Source organism: Ictalurus furcatus, chromosome 20, assembly GCF_023375685.1.
Source record: "Ictalurus furcatus strain D&B chromosome 20, Billie_1.0, whole genome shotgun sequence".
Taxonomy (NCBI): domain Eukaryota; kingdom Metazoa; phylum Chordata; class Actinopteri; order Siluriformes; family Ictaluridae; genus Ictalurus; species Ictalurus furcatus.
The window spans coordinates 19,013,258-19,028,386 of NC_071274.1; the positions used below are offsets into that span (position 1 = coordinate 19,013,258).

The 15,129-nt window shown below is 38.3% G+C and overlaps 1 protein-coding gene across 4 annotated transcripts; it reads left to right on the forward strand.

Moving 5' to 3' along the window:
- The first annotated feature begins 605 nt into the window (after nt 1-605).
- Nucleotides 606-13,507, forward strand: cers4b (ceramide synthase 4b). 4 transcript variants are annotated; one of them, XM_053652001.1, is made up of 11 exons: nt 606-779; nt 1,628-1,792; nt 3,785-3,902; nt 5,020-5,138; nt 5,383-5,440; nt 6,698-6,748; nt 7,491-7,583; nt 9,254-9,382; nt 10,343-10,449; nt 10,684-10,855; nt 12,713-13,507. In XM_053652001.1, the coding sequence occupies exons 2-11, from the start codon at nt 1,629-1,631 to the stop codon at nt 12,911-12,913; spliced, it is 1,212 nt and encodes a 403-aa protein (XP_053507976.1). In that variant the 5' UTR covers nt 606-779; nt 1,628; the 3' UTR covers nt 12,914-13,507. The 4 variants fall into 4 exon arrangements, with proteins under 4 accessions (XP_053507976.1, XP_053507978.1, XP_053507977.1 ...); XM_053652003.1 differs by having other exon boundaries at nt 10,684-10,840; XM_053652002.1 differs by having other exon boundaries at nt 606-753.
- Nucleotides 13,508-15,129: the final 1,622 nt, after the last annotated feature.

Here is a 15,129-nt window from a genome sequence, read left to right on the forward strand (position 1 = left end):
GGAAAATGACTTTGACTAGTAGATTAGATTCGATTGTGTTCATTTTATTCCAGATGGGACTGGTTTGTACTGCGTTGTACAATTTTGCATAAAGTAAACTGCGCAGGTTTTAAACTATTAATAGGACAGACAGCCAGCGCAATCTGGCAACCCTAGTCTCTGAACAGGTGCAACGCAACGCTGCAGTCATGATGTAAATTCTGACTCATTTCTCTGATTCGATTCCTTTTTCCCCCAGAAACTGTGATTCTTTTGAGTCACAACATAGAGCATTAAGGCAAGGTTCTTCTTTGTTTTAAGTGTGTGGGGTTTGTTTTTCAGTTATAATAAAACCTACCAAATTACAAACACACACACTATAAATATTTGATTTAGATTTTAATACTTCAGACAAAATTGAATGCATAATGATTTTTATTATATATATATATATATATATATATATATATATATATATATATATATATATATATATATATATATATTCTATACATTTTATTTTATTTTTTAATTGTGTCAGAGGATCTAAATTCTAGTGAGATACTGATACACTGGGAATAACGTGTATGAGGGGGAAATAAAACAGGTTTCAATTTATCGAGACGATTCATAGCGTAGATTCACTCTTGCTCGACTCGCATAAAAGAGTCCTTCGATAAGAACCGATTCCTTTGTGAATCATTTGTCATTACCGGACAGTTCACTCGCCGCTGTATAGCAGCACGCATCCTTGTCTCTGCAGCCTGGACGGAGGTAAACACCGCTGGAAACATCACCAGGTAGTCTCGGGCCTGATATGGTAATCACTGTCAAACGCGAAATAAATCGTGAGGAATAGCCAGGGCTAATATTCGTAATTAGGTCGTAGACAGAGAGACAGACAGTCTCATACTGTCCGCTCATGTGATACTGAGGAAAAATGAAGCGGAACTGGTCGCTACTGACCGGCTTCATTAAGCATTAGATAAGCGCATTAGATACTTTGTATCTGCGAGTCGCTTTGAAGTGTTTTCTACATGTAATGGCGCATCAGGAGCAGAACTACAGCGGCTCTGACCTTCACATAACCACATCTGATTAGATCACGTCTCTGGAGACAGTTCTCTTATCGCACAGCTTGTTTATTTCGATAGTGATGTGTGTAATGTGCTGTTAGGCTTACAGTCGTTGGAATTGATTTTTTATTAGAAGAAAAAAAAAAACTCCACCGTGCGAGATGTACTGTATACATTACTGCTGAAAATAGCATTAGTGAACCCTAAAATGGCTCTTAGAATAGAATTATATATTTAATATAATTCATTAGAATGTAATTATATAATGAATATAATGAATTCGAATATAATTTAGGCGTATAGGGATTTTTCGACTCATTTCTGAACCTCATTCTTTCTGTAAACACCTCACAGGGTTTTTTCCCCCCCTGAATTCAACATTAAAGCCCATCTAGAGAGAGCCAAAATCTTTGTTAACATAAATTCTATGAGCAACCCAACACCCCCCCCCCCCCCCCCCCCCCCATGTTGACTAGCTCACCACCACCGCCGCCACCACAAGGTTTGGTTGATGCTGAAATTTGCATACATGTCATAGTCATATTCATATTCGCTATTCTGTCCACCTGCAGCATGGAGCTGATTGATGAGTGGTTATGGAGGCAGGAGTACTGGCTTCCCCCTGGAATCAGCTGGAAGGATTTGGAGCAGATAGAGGGTTGTCCGTTCCCCCGGGACCTGTTCATCTCGCTACCCCTGGCACTGGGCTTCATAGGCCTGCGAAAGGTTTTCGAGAGGTGATCATTGCCGTCTACACGTTCTTGTCCAAAGTTGCATACTACTGTACTAATTATTATGACAAATCATCAAACTACTACTTCATTTTCTTATTTACACTATTTAGTACAGTAGCATGTAGCTGTAGATGTAGACACACTTCTCATTCTATTAATATACAGGTGGATTAGAGCAGATGTGCTGAATCATGGGGTTGGTGATAACGAGAAGGTAATATATTCATAATAATGTATCATGATATGTAGCAGTGTCACAATATGAAAACTACGCAGTATTTATTTTAAGATGTACAATAATAAACTATGTAAGGAAATGTTAATAAGCTACTTTTTACTTGTAACAACATAGTCAGGCGTCTTAACGATACCAATAATATTCTACAAAATGAATATTCTCACAAAGTATTGCATTAAATGATGTCTTGGACAACAACGCTGTTGAATTCTTAAATCTGATTAGTCAGAATGTGTTGATTAATTTTCTGTAACAGCACCTACAGTATAGTATGACAGTAGATCTAGTCAAATATTAATATTTATATTAAAGCGCTCATTGTAAATAGTTTTTTACTGTAGCAACTTATGGAGCGTATGGCGGACCCTCCAGATAATCTGAATCTGATAATAGATACATAAAATGTGTTGTTATTTAACAAAGAAAAACATATCACCCTTGGAAGGAGTCTCCAGTGTCAGTGGTTTGTAGCCGCAAGTTTTCCCCCACGGGCACGTCTTCGGGAACTTTGCACTTTCTGGAAACATGACAAGCTGCGTTTTTTTGTTTTTGTTTTTTTTTTGTCATATGGACTTCAAGATAGAGACAAAAAAAGAGAGGAAATGACTATTTATAGATGCTATAAGTGATAATACAAACTTTTCTCATGGACATTAACATTAAATGTAACTATAAATGGTTAATAAATAAACAATTGTATTTGTTCACAAACTGCTGTGATAGAAGAGGAAACAACACTTCAGGATGTGCTGTTATAAGTGTAAAAAAATCAACTTAAGAATGGTAATACTGAATCTTTGCATCAGGCCACATCACACCACAGCGGCATTGATTATTATTTTCCTATAACAACACGCCCCATGGTGTTTTATTCCTTACATATCGCCCATCTGTATTTGATTTACCTGAGTAAGTTCTCATTCTCCAGAACAGGAGTTCTCTGAGTTACAGGCAGTAATTTTGGCTTAGATCTTAAGGATAAGCATAGTTCAATGTGTAGAGGGCAGACATATTGACTAGATCCCTGACTGGAATTAAGGATGTTTACAGGATTCAAGGCTACCACAGCTGTAAAAATCCCAATAGCACACAAGTGGGAGTGTCGGCTTTCAATTAACGCTTAAAAACAAGCCTAGACCTCAAAACACAGTTACAATAACAGAGTAGAAAATAATTTGCTTGTAGTTAATTTCCAAGCTAGATCATGGAAAATGAAAGTATTTTGTTATATTTAATGCAGACTGATGAACTTAGGCTCCTTGGTAAAATTTCTTTTTGGCCTTGTCTATTAGCCACATGCTGGCATGTAACAGCACACCGTCTTTTTGTGAAGTGAGGAGAGCTGAGCTAACTGTGGGTCTGTAGGGTTGTGTGATTGTCCCAGTGCTGGCTCAGGAGACCAGGAGACATGGAGAGCATGAGATGCTGAATCAATAAACAGCAGCAGGCTGGCTTACAGTAAAAGTGTGTGTGTGTGTGTGTGTGTGTGTGTGTGTGTGTGTGTGTGTGTAAGATGTGACTTTGTTGCTACGATAGATGACCACTATCGTAACCTGACAGGACCTGAGGTATCACCTGATCAATTTGTCCCTCTGCCCCATGTTTGATATCACCTTTCCCGGTTCTAATTAACGTCTCTCTCTCTCTCTCTCTCTCTCTCTCTTCTCTCTCTCTGTCTCTCTCTCCATGTTTGATCCTGTAAGAGCCCATGAAATGAAGAGCTTGTGTATATATGTGTCATGTTGTTTCCTATTCAGGAGCATAGCTGTTCCTTTGAGCAGACTGCTAGGGGTAAAAGACAAGGTGCGCTTATCAGCCTCACCTGCCCCAAGCCTGGAGGCCTTTTACACCAAACACAGCAGACAACCTGCACCGGTGAGCTCTGGGAAACACACACACACATGCACGCACACACACAAAAGATGTATTGTTCATCAAGGCAGCATGTGTGAAGTCCCAGGTGGCTCGTGTAGTTTTGTATAACTTCTTCCTGGAAAATTAATCCACTTCGTTTTAGAAACAGTTATGGATGCTAACGCCATGCTAACCACTTTTCCCTGAGCCATGTCTAGAGTCAGAGTTTGACATAGAAACACAGGGTTTAAAAAAGGGCAGCTATTGAATTGTAGTAGATCTTGAGCTCTTGAGCTATCCAAGACCCTGTTTTTGGCATGCACATTCAGGTTTTATTATGAGACATAATCAGGGTTCTTGTGAGAATGTATATAAATTAAAGGCTCTCATTTAAATACATGAGAAATTATGATAATTTTTTTTGTCTATATACACTGCATTTTTCTCAGCTTTTAAGCAAGAAAACTTAACATTGTTTGGAAAATTTAACAAAGCATGCTGGTCTAGGGAAAGGGCAAGACCCATGTTGAAGCCATCCATGACTGGGTAAAACCTCTGTAAATAAAGCAAAGATAGTTAGGAATCTACTAGGACTTAGAAATGAGTACTCTGCAAGCACACTGTGCTGATATATACGATGTGTCATTGGCAGTTCAAGTTACAAAAAATTAAGCCATGATAATTAGCTTCAGCTGTGTCAAAGGATGGTTAATCCCCAGCCTCCCAAATAGGTAGCTGTTTTGCACAAGGTGAGAACCCTAGAGGGGACACAAATGGCTCCAACAAGTTAGCTTTCGCCTTAGCTCTAAATCATGTTCAAAACAAATTTGGTGAATGTTTCCAGCACTGACAGAGAGATACAATCACGAGGGTTGCTTCTACCATGAAGTTACACATATTTCATACTTCTACACTTCATAAACTAAAAACAAACCCCGATATTTTGTAATACTACAGCATGTGATAATCACATGATCTACATAAGGACTGCACTGGCCTGATGCTTCCTCTTCTATCTGTTTGTGATAGTCGATCTCTGGACATTTCCATCTTCGAGAACCAACATGTCGAAACATGCCAAACCTGTTAAGTTATAAAACTTATAAACTTGATTTTTTTTTTGTTAACTGTTTTTCAGAATGAGCTCAGCAGTCTGATGAAGCAGAGCGGCCTAACCCAGAAACAAGTACAGATCTGGTTCCATCACCGTCGAAATCAGGACAAACCCAGCAACACCAAAAAGTTCTGTGAGGCAAGGTGTGTTCACACTACATAATCAACGGTATTCACATTTAAAAACCACCGTGGTCTGTATATACCACTTAGTAGCGGTGATTATCATGTCTGCATCTTTTATATAACCGTCACATAACATTTGACTGTGTGCTTGTGATAGTGGTATAGATGGTACGGGATATCCAGTCATAAAACGCATTGTGTGCATGGTCTAATGGCCGTGTGCTCTGTCAAGGTCTAAAATGTCTTGTATTTTATTTTATAGCTGGAGATTTGTCTTCTACTTAATATCGTTCACTGGTGGACTCGCATCGCTAATCAGTGTAAGTGTGTGACTGCAGTATTTTGTAGATATTATTGTCCATAGCATGTTATGTGCTAGTTATACCAGAATTATAGGCATTCAGTGTAGATGAAGTTTTTAAAATTTTTTTAAATCAACTCATACTCATCATGAGGACAATTATCCACAACCGAATATGAATACATTATTTGGAATGAGCAGATAATGTGTTCTAAACAGACCTGAATTCAGATACGAATAGGAACCTTTGCCAGAAAGGTTTACAGGGTGAATCTGATTGAAACTAGAGCTGTGCATTGGGACTGGGATCCGCAACAAAAAAAGTCATGTGAGCTGCACAAGAAAGCACAAGCGAGTGAGCAGATATGAAGCTTGCAGGACAAAGCGCAATCGTTTATTAACATTAATATGTGATGCTGCATGATTCATTTACCTACAGCATCCTTAGTAACTGCCTGGTCAGGATTGCGATGATTTAACTTAGGTTAATAGTTGTTGTTTTTTTATATATATATATTTTGGTAAAAAGAACCGGTTAAATTTATTAGAAAATGTCATGGAAAGGTACAAAGAAAAATAATAACTGCACAAGCTGGAGTGAAAAAAAAATTCAAACAAAACACACATCTCTAGTTGAGAACAATTATATAAACCTGAATAATGTAGCTGAGATTGAGGAACTGTCAAATCTTGAATTGACAGACCATGCTGACATTATTGGCATTTCTACCTCTGGTTTTTTCTGTAGATAGGATTGAAATTTACTTTAAAAAAAGATTTTGTAAATTTGCACTCTCGAATTGCATGAATTGCAAATACAAACCCTATGCAAGCACAGGCTACATTTGAGACAATGTTTTTTGTTTTATTTTGTTTTCAAACTGATATGAGCAGCATTGCCTCAGTCAGAATAGCCTAATGATTATTCATTCGCCTTGAAACTTACAAACGGTATGTTGCCCCTAAAGCACATTGGAATATAATACGTCATACGTGTGCCACCAGTGATTTACTACATTCATTAACCAAGCGCCTGTGGGCAGGATACATTCCCATGTTACTGAGCTGTCAGTCATCTATTAACAGAAATACTTAAACTCTGCATTGATTTCTGAATGATGTCATTTGTCATAGCATAGTCCGTACGCAGTCACAGGAGGTCATTTGATCCCGTTGTCATTTTGATTGTCACCTCACATTGTCGTACGTACTTGAGCGAGTGTGCGTGTGTGTGTGTGAGTGTGTTATCTGACCTCATTCTTTCTCTTCTTCGCAGACACCTTGGTTTTGGGAGCAGAAGGAGTGCTGGAGGGGATATCCCCAACAAGTGAGCTTGCCCGTTGCCTCTAGACAAACAAACACTGCTAATACACACACAAGAAAGAGCAAGGCAGGAGAAAAAAAACACAACCATATATTTGTATTGGCACCCCAGTGGAAAGAGCTGCTTGGCAAAAAAATTTAAAAAAACAGCAATAAAAAAAAATTACTTCCATTTATCCAAATCACAAGTTTGTAAACAGCTTCCTACATTCTGAAAGAGGGGGTTATTTGCCTTTCAAATTTTGTGAGCAAATGTAAGAGTGTGTGTGGACATGTTTGTGTTCTTGGTGTCAGTTTCATTTAAAAACTAAAAGGGCCAAAAGGTACCTTTTGGTTACTGTTCGAGTTAGATTTATGTAGCATAGTGTTAATTAGCGGAATAATTATGCCAATGGACGGTCCTCATGAGGACGTGTGTGTTTGTGTTTGTGTTTGTTTGGGAATGCATGTTATTTTACACTGAATCATTTAAAATATAGCACACTTATGGTTGCAGTACAGGTGCACACACACACACACACACAAACCCAACAACACCTGATTTGTCACATTTTTGCCTTTTGTTATTTGTTTGTTTGTTTGTTTCTGCTTCACCAAACTAACTGTGACCTCCATCTGCTGCTTTTTTTTTATTATATGAGCAAATAAAATCTGTATCTTTTCCAGCTTTTATAGTGAAGCATCTCCTAATAATGCTTTTGGTTCAGCAACATTAACTGATCTTTGTGTTCAATACTTGTGTGCAGCATGTGGAGAATGTGCATTACTGGTATTACATGCTGGAACTCGGTTTCTACTGGTCCCTGCTACTCTGTGTCTCTGTGGACGTCAAGAGAAAAGTAAGCGCTGTGTATTTAGCCCAGAAGCCTGCTTGCAATACACAGAGTTCAGTAGCTCTTCACCAGAAAAAGAGCATGACTTTCACCTATGCTGTTTAAAAAAATGCAAACCATACACTACATGGCCAAAAGTATGTGGACACCTGACCATCACAACTATTTGAGCTTGTTGGACATGCCTTTCCAAAACCATGGGCAGCTATAAAAGCCTATACTCTTCTGGAAAGGCTTTCCAAAAGATTTTGGAGTATGTTCATGGGGATTTGTGCCCATTCAAAAGAGCATTTGTGAGGTTGGGTTCTGATGTTGGATGAGAATGTCTGGCTCACAACCGGCTTTCCAGTTCATCTCAGTGGTGTTCAGTGGGATTGAGATCGGGACTCTGTTCAGGCTACTTGACTTCCTTCACACTAAACTCGTCAAACCGTGTCTTAATGGACCTCGTTTTGTACACAGGGGCATTGTCATGATGGAACAGGAAATGGCCTTTCAACTTTTGTGGTGCCACAACGTTGGAAGCATAGAGTTGTTTAAAATGTCTTCCTATGCTGTAGCGTTAACATTACCCTTCAGAACAGCCCCAGACCTTTATCCCTCCTCCACCAAACTTTACTGTTGGCACTCCAGTAGGTAGTGTTCTCTCGGTATCCACCAAACCAACCCAGATTCATCCATCAGACTGTCAGATAGTTTGATTCATCACTCCTGAGAACGTTCCCACTGCTCCAGAGTCCAGTAGCAGTGTGCTTTACACCGCTCCAGCCGTGATCTTAGACGTTTGTGCAGCTGCTCAGCTATGGAAACCCATTTCATGAAGCTCATCAAGGTCTTGTGCTGATGTTGCTTCCTGAGGCAATTTTGAACTGGTGAATGATGCAACAGTGGATATGCGGTTTTTTATGCGCTACATGCTTTAGCACTTGGCAACCCCGCTCTATGAGTTTGCATGGTCTACCACTTTGGGCTGAGCTGTTGCTCCTCTGAAAGCTTCTGTTTCATAAATAAGACAACCATAAACTTATGTTATATGGGATCCTATGACACGCGTTAAAGTACTGAGCTCTTCAGTATGACCCATTCTATTGCCAAAGTTTATCTATGCAGATTGCATCAAGTCAAATCAAGTCAAGTGGCTTTTATTGTCATTTCTACATAAAGTGCACATGCAAACGTGTGCAAACAACACAAGACAGTACAGTACAACAGTACAACGCCAATCAGTGCAAAGTTCTAGTATGGAAATGTCTGCTATAACAGGTAGTGCAAAAGAGTAAAAATATCATAGAAAATGCTGTGAATGTAAACATAACATGATATGAATTAGTATTCAGCAGATACGCTTATACCATATATGGACATAGCAGTTATTACAGTAGCGGCTGCAATGTTTATAAATACAGTAGCAGAAAAAAATATGCAATACAGTCGATGCATGGCTATGTGCTTGATTTCTTATACTTTTCAGCTATTGGTGTGGCTTCAGCACCTGAACTCAATAATTAGGAGGGGTGTCCACAAACTTTTGGCCACATATTGTACCTGCTAGGTGATGGAATGGGATTGTCCAATAGGGATTTGTGTATCTCAGGGATATTTTTAACACAAAAAAATGCATTTTTCACAACTGAATCTTAAAATCTTAAAAGTGTCTAATCAGCACTGATTCTTAGGATTTCAAAGAACAGATTGTCCACCACATCGCTACCATTTCCCTGCTTGGGTTCTCCTACTGCGCCAACTACATCCGCATTGGCACTCTGGTCATGCTCGTCCATGACTCCTCTGACTTCCTGCTTGAGGTAAGAATGCACTGAACAGAATATCAGGGACATACAGTCACACAGTGGATATCAGGATTCATCACTGGTCTTCCAGCTCACTGTCAGAGATCATTTCATAGATGAGGATGTTAATGATAATGATATTGGGTATTGAGGTAATTGAAGTATTCTTGATAGGAACCTGCGCCCTGAAACATCAAATGCAGTATGTTTATATGGAGATATTTGCGATGTGCTTAGTGATTCTGGTGCTAATGTCTTTGTGGCTGCTGTATGATTCATATTAATGTGAGAATTTAGCAGTCCAGTGCAGTTACCATAGCATTTGATAAGAGAAAAAAGTTCAGCAATTTCAAACGTAAGGGATAGCGATCAATTTCCGCTGTTAGCTTGCAAAAAAAACAAACGAGCAACAAACTAGTTTGCGTCATATCAATGAGAAACCAAATGCAGAAGCAGTAGAGACATTGGTGCAAACATGGGACTCAGAGTTCTATACTGCACTGCGTTATGTTTGGCAGAGACTCGGCTACAAGATGAAAGTCACAATGATGTCGACTGAGGAATTAGCATTAAAGTTGACGTTTCGGAAGCTGCTCTGTTTGAGCAGAGTGTACAGATGAGGTGAGAGAGCTGGGCAGACTAAAGGTCTAATGTGCTGCTGCATCGCTGTCTTTAGGTAGAGATCAAGCAAGGGTTAAATCCCACTAGCACCACTATTAGCAGGTAGAACAGCATTGTGGGTAACATAGGAAACCGTTAAGCATAGTGAAAATAGAGCAACATGTCCATGAACTAAAAAATAAAAAATATTATAAAATAACTCTTGGACGCCATTGAAGATCATGTTAATTATAAAGATTAATATTCAATTTGCTCAAAATGAAGTTAACCTTCACACAGAAATGAGTTTATTTCATTCTGAGAGATGAGATGTCTGATGTGATACTGTAACTTTTTTTTATTCTTTACCAACAGTCGGCAAAAATGTTCAATTATGCAGGCTGGAAAAACACCTGCGACGTGCTTTTTGTGGTGTTTGCCATGGTGTTCCTGGTCACACGCCTGGTCGTGTTTCCAAGCAAGTAAGACCTTTGTCCCGTCAGCTTTCATTGGGAGACAATTACATAATTAATAATGTAAGATCAAGAAAATGATAGTGTAACAACATAGCTGTGGTGGAATAGATGAGTAATTAGAGTCTTGCCAGGGGTTCAGTTGGCAATAAAGTTATTTTCCTACATTTATTGGATAACAAGTTGCACTATTAGGGCAACAACATTTTGTTTGCTGATCTTTCTCACTTTCGAACCCCAAAGGATTATATATACTACTCTGATCTCATCGATGGAGGTCTTCCAGCCGTTTGTGGGGTATTATTTCTTCAACTCTCTGCTGCTAGTGTTGCAGTTCCTGCACATCTTCTGGGCCTGGCTCATACTGCGCATGATCTACAAGTTCCTCTTTCTGGGCCAGGTGTGTCACAGCTCTGTAGGTGAAACTGTTCAACGTTGGTATGCTGGTGGCCTAGTGACCAAAAAAACAAAGATTCAGCTGATGATTAGTCACTGTGCCTTTGAGCAATTCCTGAAGTCACTTTATTTATTTATTTATTTATTTAACAAAAACCATTAAGTGGGCTTAACAAATCAGGTAGCGTTGTTACAAGCGTCACAGATTGACATCTAGCAATTCTTTTGTTTTTGCTTTTTGTCTCACTGAAGACGTTTAGGTTTGAGATTAAAAGATGAATATGAGTGGACAGATCAGAATTTCAGCTTTCAGTTCCTCATATGAACATCTAGATGTGTTAAAAATCTTAAAACATGGCACCTTTGGTGGCAGACCACCCAGTTTTTAGGTGAGCAAAAGTATTGAAATAGATAGTCTTAAAGTAAATAACGCTTAATATTTGGTTGCATATTCCAGGAGGTGAAATGCTGCTCAACTGGGGCTGGTGATTGACTTGGCCAGTCTAAAACCTTCCGCTTTTCCCCCGATAAAGTCCTTTGTTGAGTTGGCAGTGTGTTTTGGGTCGTTGTCTTGCTGCATGATGAAGTTCCTCCCAATTAGATTGGATGCATTTCTCTGTAAATTGGCCCTGGGAATGTTGTTGGTGATGTCACTGACTTGTTTTTCGGCTTTTCTTCACAGCTCTTACAATGTTTCTGTTGTTGTTTTCCTTGGCTGACCTCTTTTATGACTGGTTGTTAGTACACCAGCAGTTTCCTTCTTTTTCAGGACATTCCAAATTGTTCTATTGTTCTATTCAAATTGTTTCCATCTTTTCACAGCTTCAAAATGACTTGTTTTTCTCCCATAGACAGCTTTCTGGTCTTCATGTTGGTTTATAATTTTTAACAACAAATGCAGTCTTCATATGCAAAACCCAGGGCTCATACCAAGAGTAGACACTCAGAGCTATTAAACAATCACACTATCAATTTAACAGGGCACACCTGGGCAGCAAGAAACACCTCTCAGTCACATGTTCCAATATTTTTGATCACTTGAAAAATGGGTGGGTTCAAACAAAATGTTCTAAGTTGTTTAACATGTCTAGATGTAAAAATCAGGAAATGGAAGCTGAAATTCGGATCTATCGTCTCATATTCATCTTTTGATCTCAAGCCTAAATATCTTCAGTGTATAGTGAAAAAATAACTGACCTTGCTTGTTCCAGTACTTTTGTAGAGGACTGTAGCAGCTTTTTCCCTAGCTTGCCTCTTAGGAAATCAATAAAATGTTACAAGAACCGAATTTAAAAACCACTTAAACAGGAATAATTGCCTTGTGCCACTGGTGTGTGCCACACACACACACACACACACACACACACACACACACACACATACACACACACACACAGTTTTAATCAAAATGATTCAACCCCCATTGCAAATCAGGTTTATTGTCAAAATGTACAGACTTTCAGCTGTTTGCAATAAACAAATCAAGCAAAAGCAATTGAAATAGTTCAACACAACGAATGCTTCAAGTGTTTTCCCCAAATTCAACTGAAAATGCAACTTATAATGACTTCTCCAGTTTCAAAATTATTTTATATATATATATATATATATATATATATATATATATATATATATATATATATATATATATATATATATTATGTATAATAGAAAATGTAAAAATATCATTCATTTATATATATATATATATATATATATATATATATATATATATATATATATATATAAATGAATGATATTTTTACATTTTCTATTATACATAATTCGATTTAAAAAAGGACAGAAATATGAAAATTCTTTGTGTTAATGCTTGTGTTACTTTAAACGTCTTGACATTTGACCCCTTTGCCTGCAGCTGGATAAGGACGAACGCAGCGACGATGAAAGTGAGGGGGAAGAAGAGGAAGATGGAGATGAAGAAGAGGATCAAGCCTCATGGAGGAAGAGGAAAGTGGTCCTCGATTCCAAACTGGCCATGATGACTTCCAGCTGTGTTTTAAACAACTTGGCTAATCAGAGAGTTAATGTGAACAGCAGAACACCCAAAGCCAGATAGCACCTTTTAGCTAGAGAACAAGAGTACTGAGGTTCCTCCTACTGTTATGTTCGCTGTTACTTTTAAAAATAGGACATGGGTCATTCACAGGATGTAACATTTTGGATCTTGTAGCCATGAAACATTGCTACTGATTGCCATGTTCTGCGAGTCCTAGAATGTCATAGCATGTCCAGCTCTAATGCTAGTCTCACACTAAAAACTACGGGCTGGTCCTTCCTGCTGCTGGAATCTCACTGCGCTCGATGTTTCAGTGTTTTCCTACTTTTAACAGAGATCTATAAGTAGCTGCTGAACTGAAATCTGAACATGTGTTTTTGGAAAAGCACTCAAATGTCCAGTACAGCGGGAATTCATCGAGCAAAATTGTGAAACAACGTTCTACACAAAATATGCACAAATACGTAGATTAGCATTCTTAACTTCACCATTAAGACAGAGATTACAGTATGAGAGCCTTCATGAAAAATCTATATTTTATTTGTACATATGCCCTTTCTATGTATTTAATTAGTAATGTATTATTAAATGAGTTGAAGAATTCCAGACTCACTTATTCTTAACACTCGACACCTTCGCTGGAACAGAACCATTACTAGCTTACCCATCATGCACTATGTTGATTGTCTCAGTTTGTATATGGTGATGACTTCAGCGGAATAGACTTCATGTTGAGACTGTGGTGAATTTCCTGATTACACAGTTGCACTTTTTGTTTTATCATGTAGTACACAGTTATAGAAGGGAACTGTTTATAATTACACTGTCCGGTGTCACCCAGATGAGGACGGGTTCCTCTCAAGATTTCTTCCTCATATCATCTCAGGGAGTTTTTCCTTGCCTTTCTCATTAGGGATAAACTTGTCAATTTAAAATTTAGATCCGAAATGTATATATTTCTGTAAAGCTGCTCTGTGACAACGTCTATGGTTAAAAGTGCTATACAAATAAAACTGAATTGAAATTGAATTGAGTGACTTTGGTGGATGAGTAAACTGATGGAGTAGCAGCATGTCACACTGTGTTTTGTCCCCCCATATCACTAAAGAGTTCTGCAATGGATGAGTTTGCCGTGGAGGACTCATAAATAAGTATGCCTTTTCTCCCCCATTTAGATATGATATTTTAAAGCTTTTAATTAATTTTTTTTGTTGTTGTTGCATTTGCATTTGCATTTGCTAAACCAATGTGCAAAGTTGTGTGGTAACATTTAGCATAATGTTATAATCTAACCCCCTTTATAAAAAACTTTGAGGTTATGAATTGTTTGGCTGCCATAAAAAGATAAAATATGATGAGACAAATGTATTATTATTAATATTATATCTAGTGTATATTATGTTAATATAGTCTTTCACTCTTTATGTTTTATGTTTTCATGTTTTAGGAAACGCTGGTAAGACAGAGTTAATTTATGTCATGCTGCCCCCTTGTGCGCTGTCGTGGTACTGCAGGGGAGCTGTTAACATTTAAAATCTATTAACTAAAATCTGTTTAAAAATTACAAACTGTATATTTGCTTTTGTGAGAGCTCTGTGGGTCGCTGAGAAGTAAAACGCCCCAGTTTATGGTTATACCCAGTCTAAAACCCCAAATTATGGTTTTTAGATGAAAACACTTTACGGATCTGCCGTTGTAACTCAAACTAATTCAGCTTTAGCAAGACTAAAGTTGTCCACAAGAGGGCGCCATTAACAATGGAAATCTCTCTAGCGTAACAGTAACAAGTTGGCTTTTCAAATGAAAGTTACTCTGTAGAGCTTGTCATTTAAAGACAACACCCCACTTGACTATTTCAATGGGACTCGGTGCTGTTTATTTAGCCTGTTTATTTATTTTTAAAATAACAGTTCTATTGTTATTATACCCGCAACTGGTCACTGTTATATAAAGGGAGCATGGGTCACAAGCCGGGGTACTCCCTGGACAGGGTGCCGATCCATTGCAGGGCAAAATCACATACACATTCACATACCCATTCATACACTACAGACACTTTGAACATGCCAATCAGCCTACCATTCATGTCTTTGGACTGGAGGAGGAAACCGGAGTACCCGGAGGAAACAGGGAGAACATGCAAACTCCGCACACAACCCTGCTGGTGTAAGGCGAACATGCTAACCACTAAGCCACCGTTTGCCCACAAACAAAACAATAGAATATAAAAAAAATTAATACAATAACATTAATACAGTAAAATACATTATTTTGTA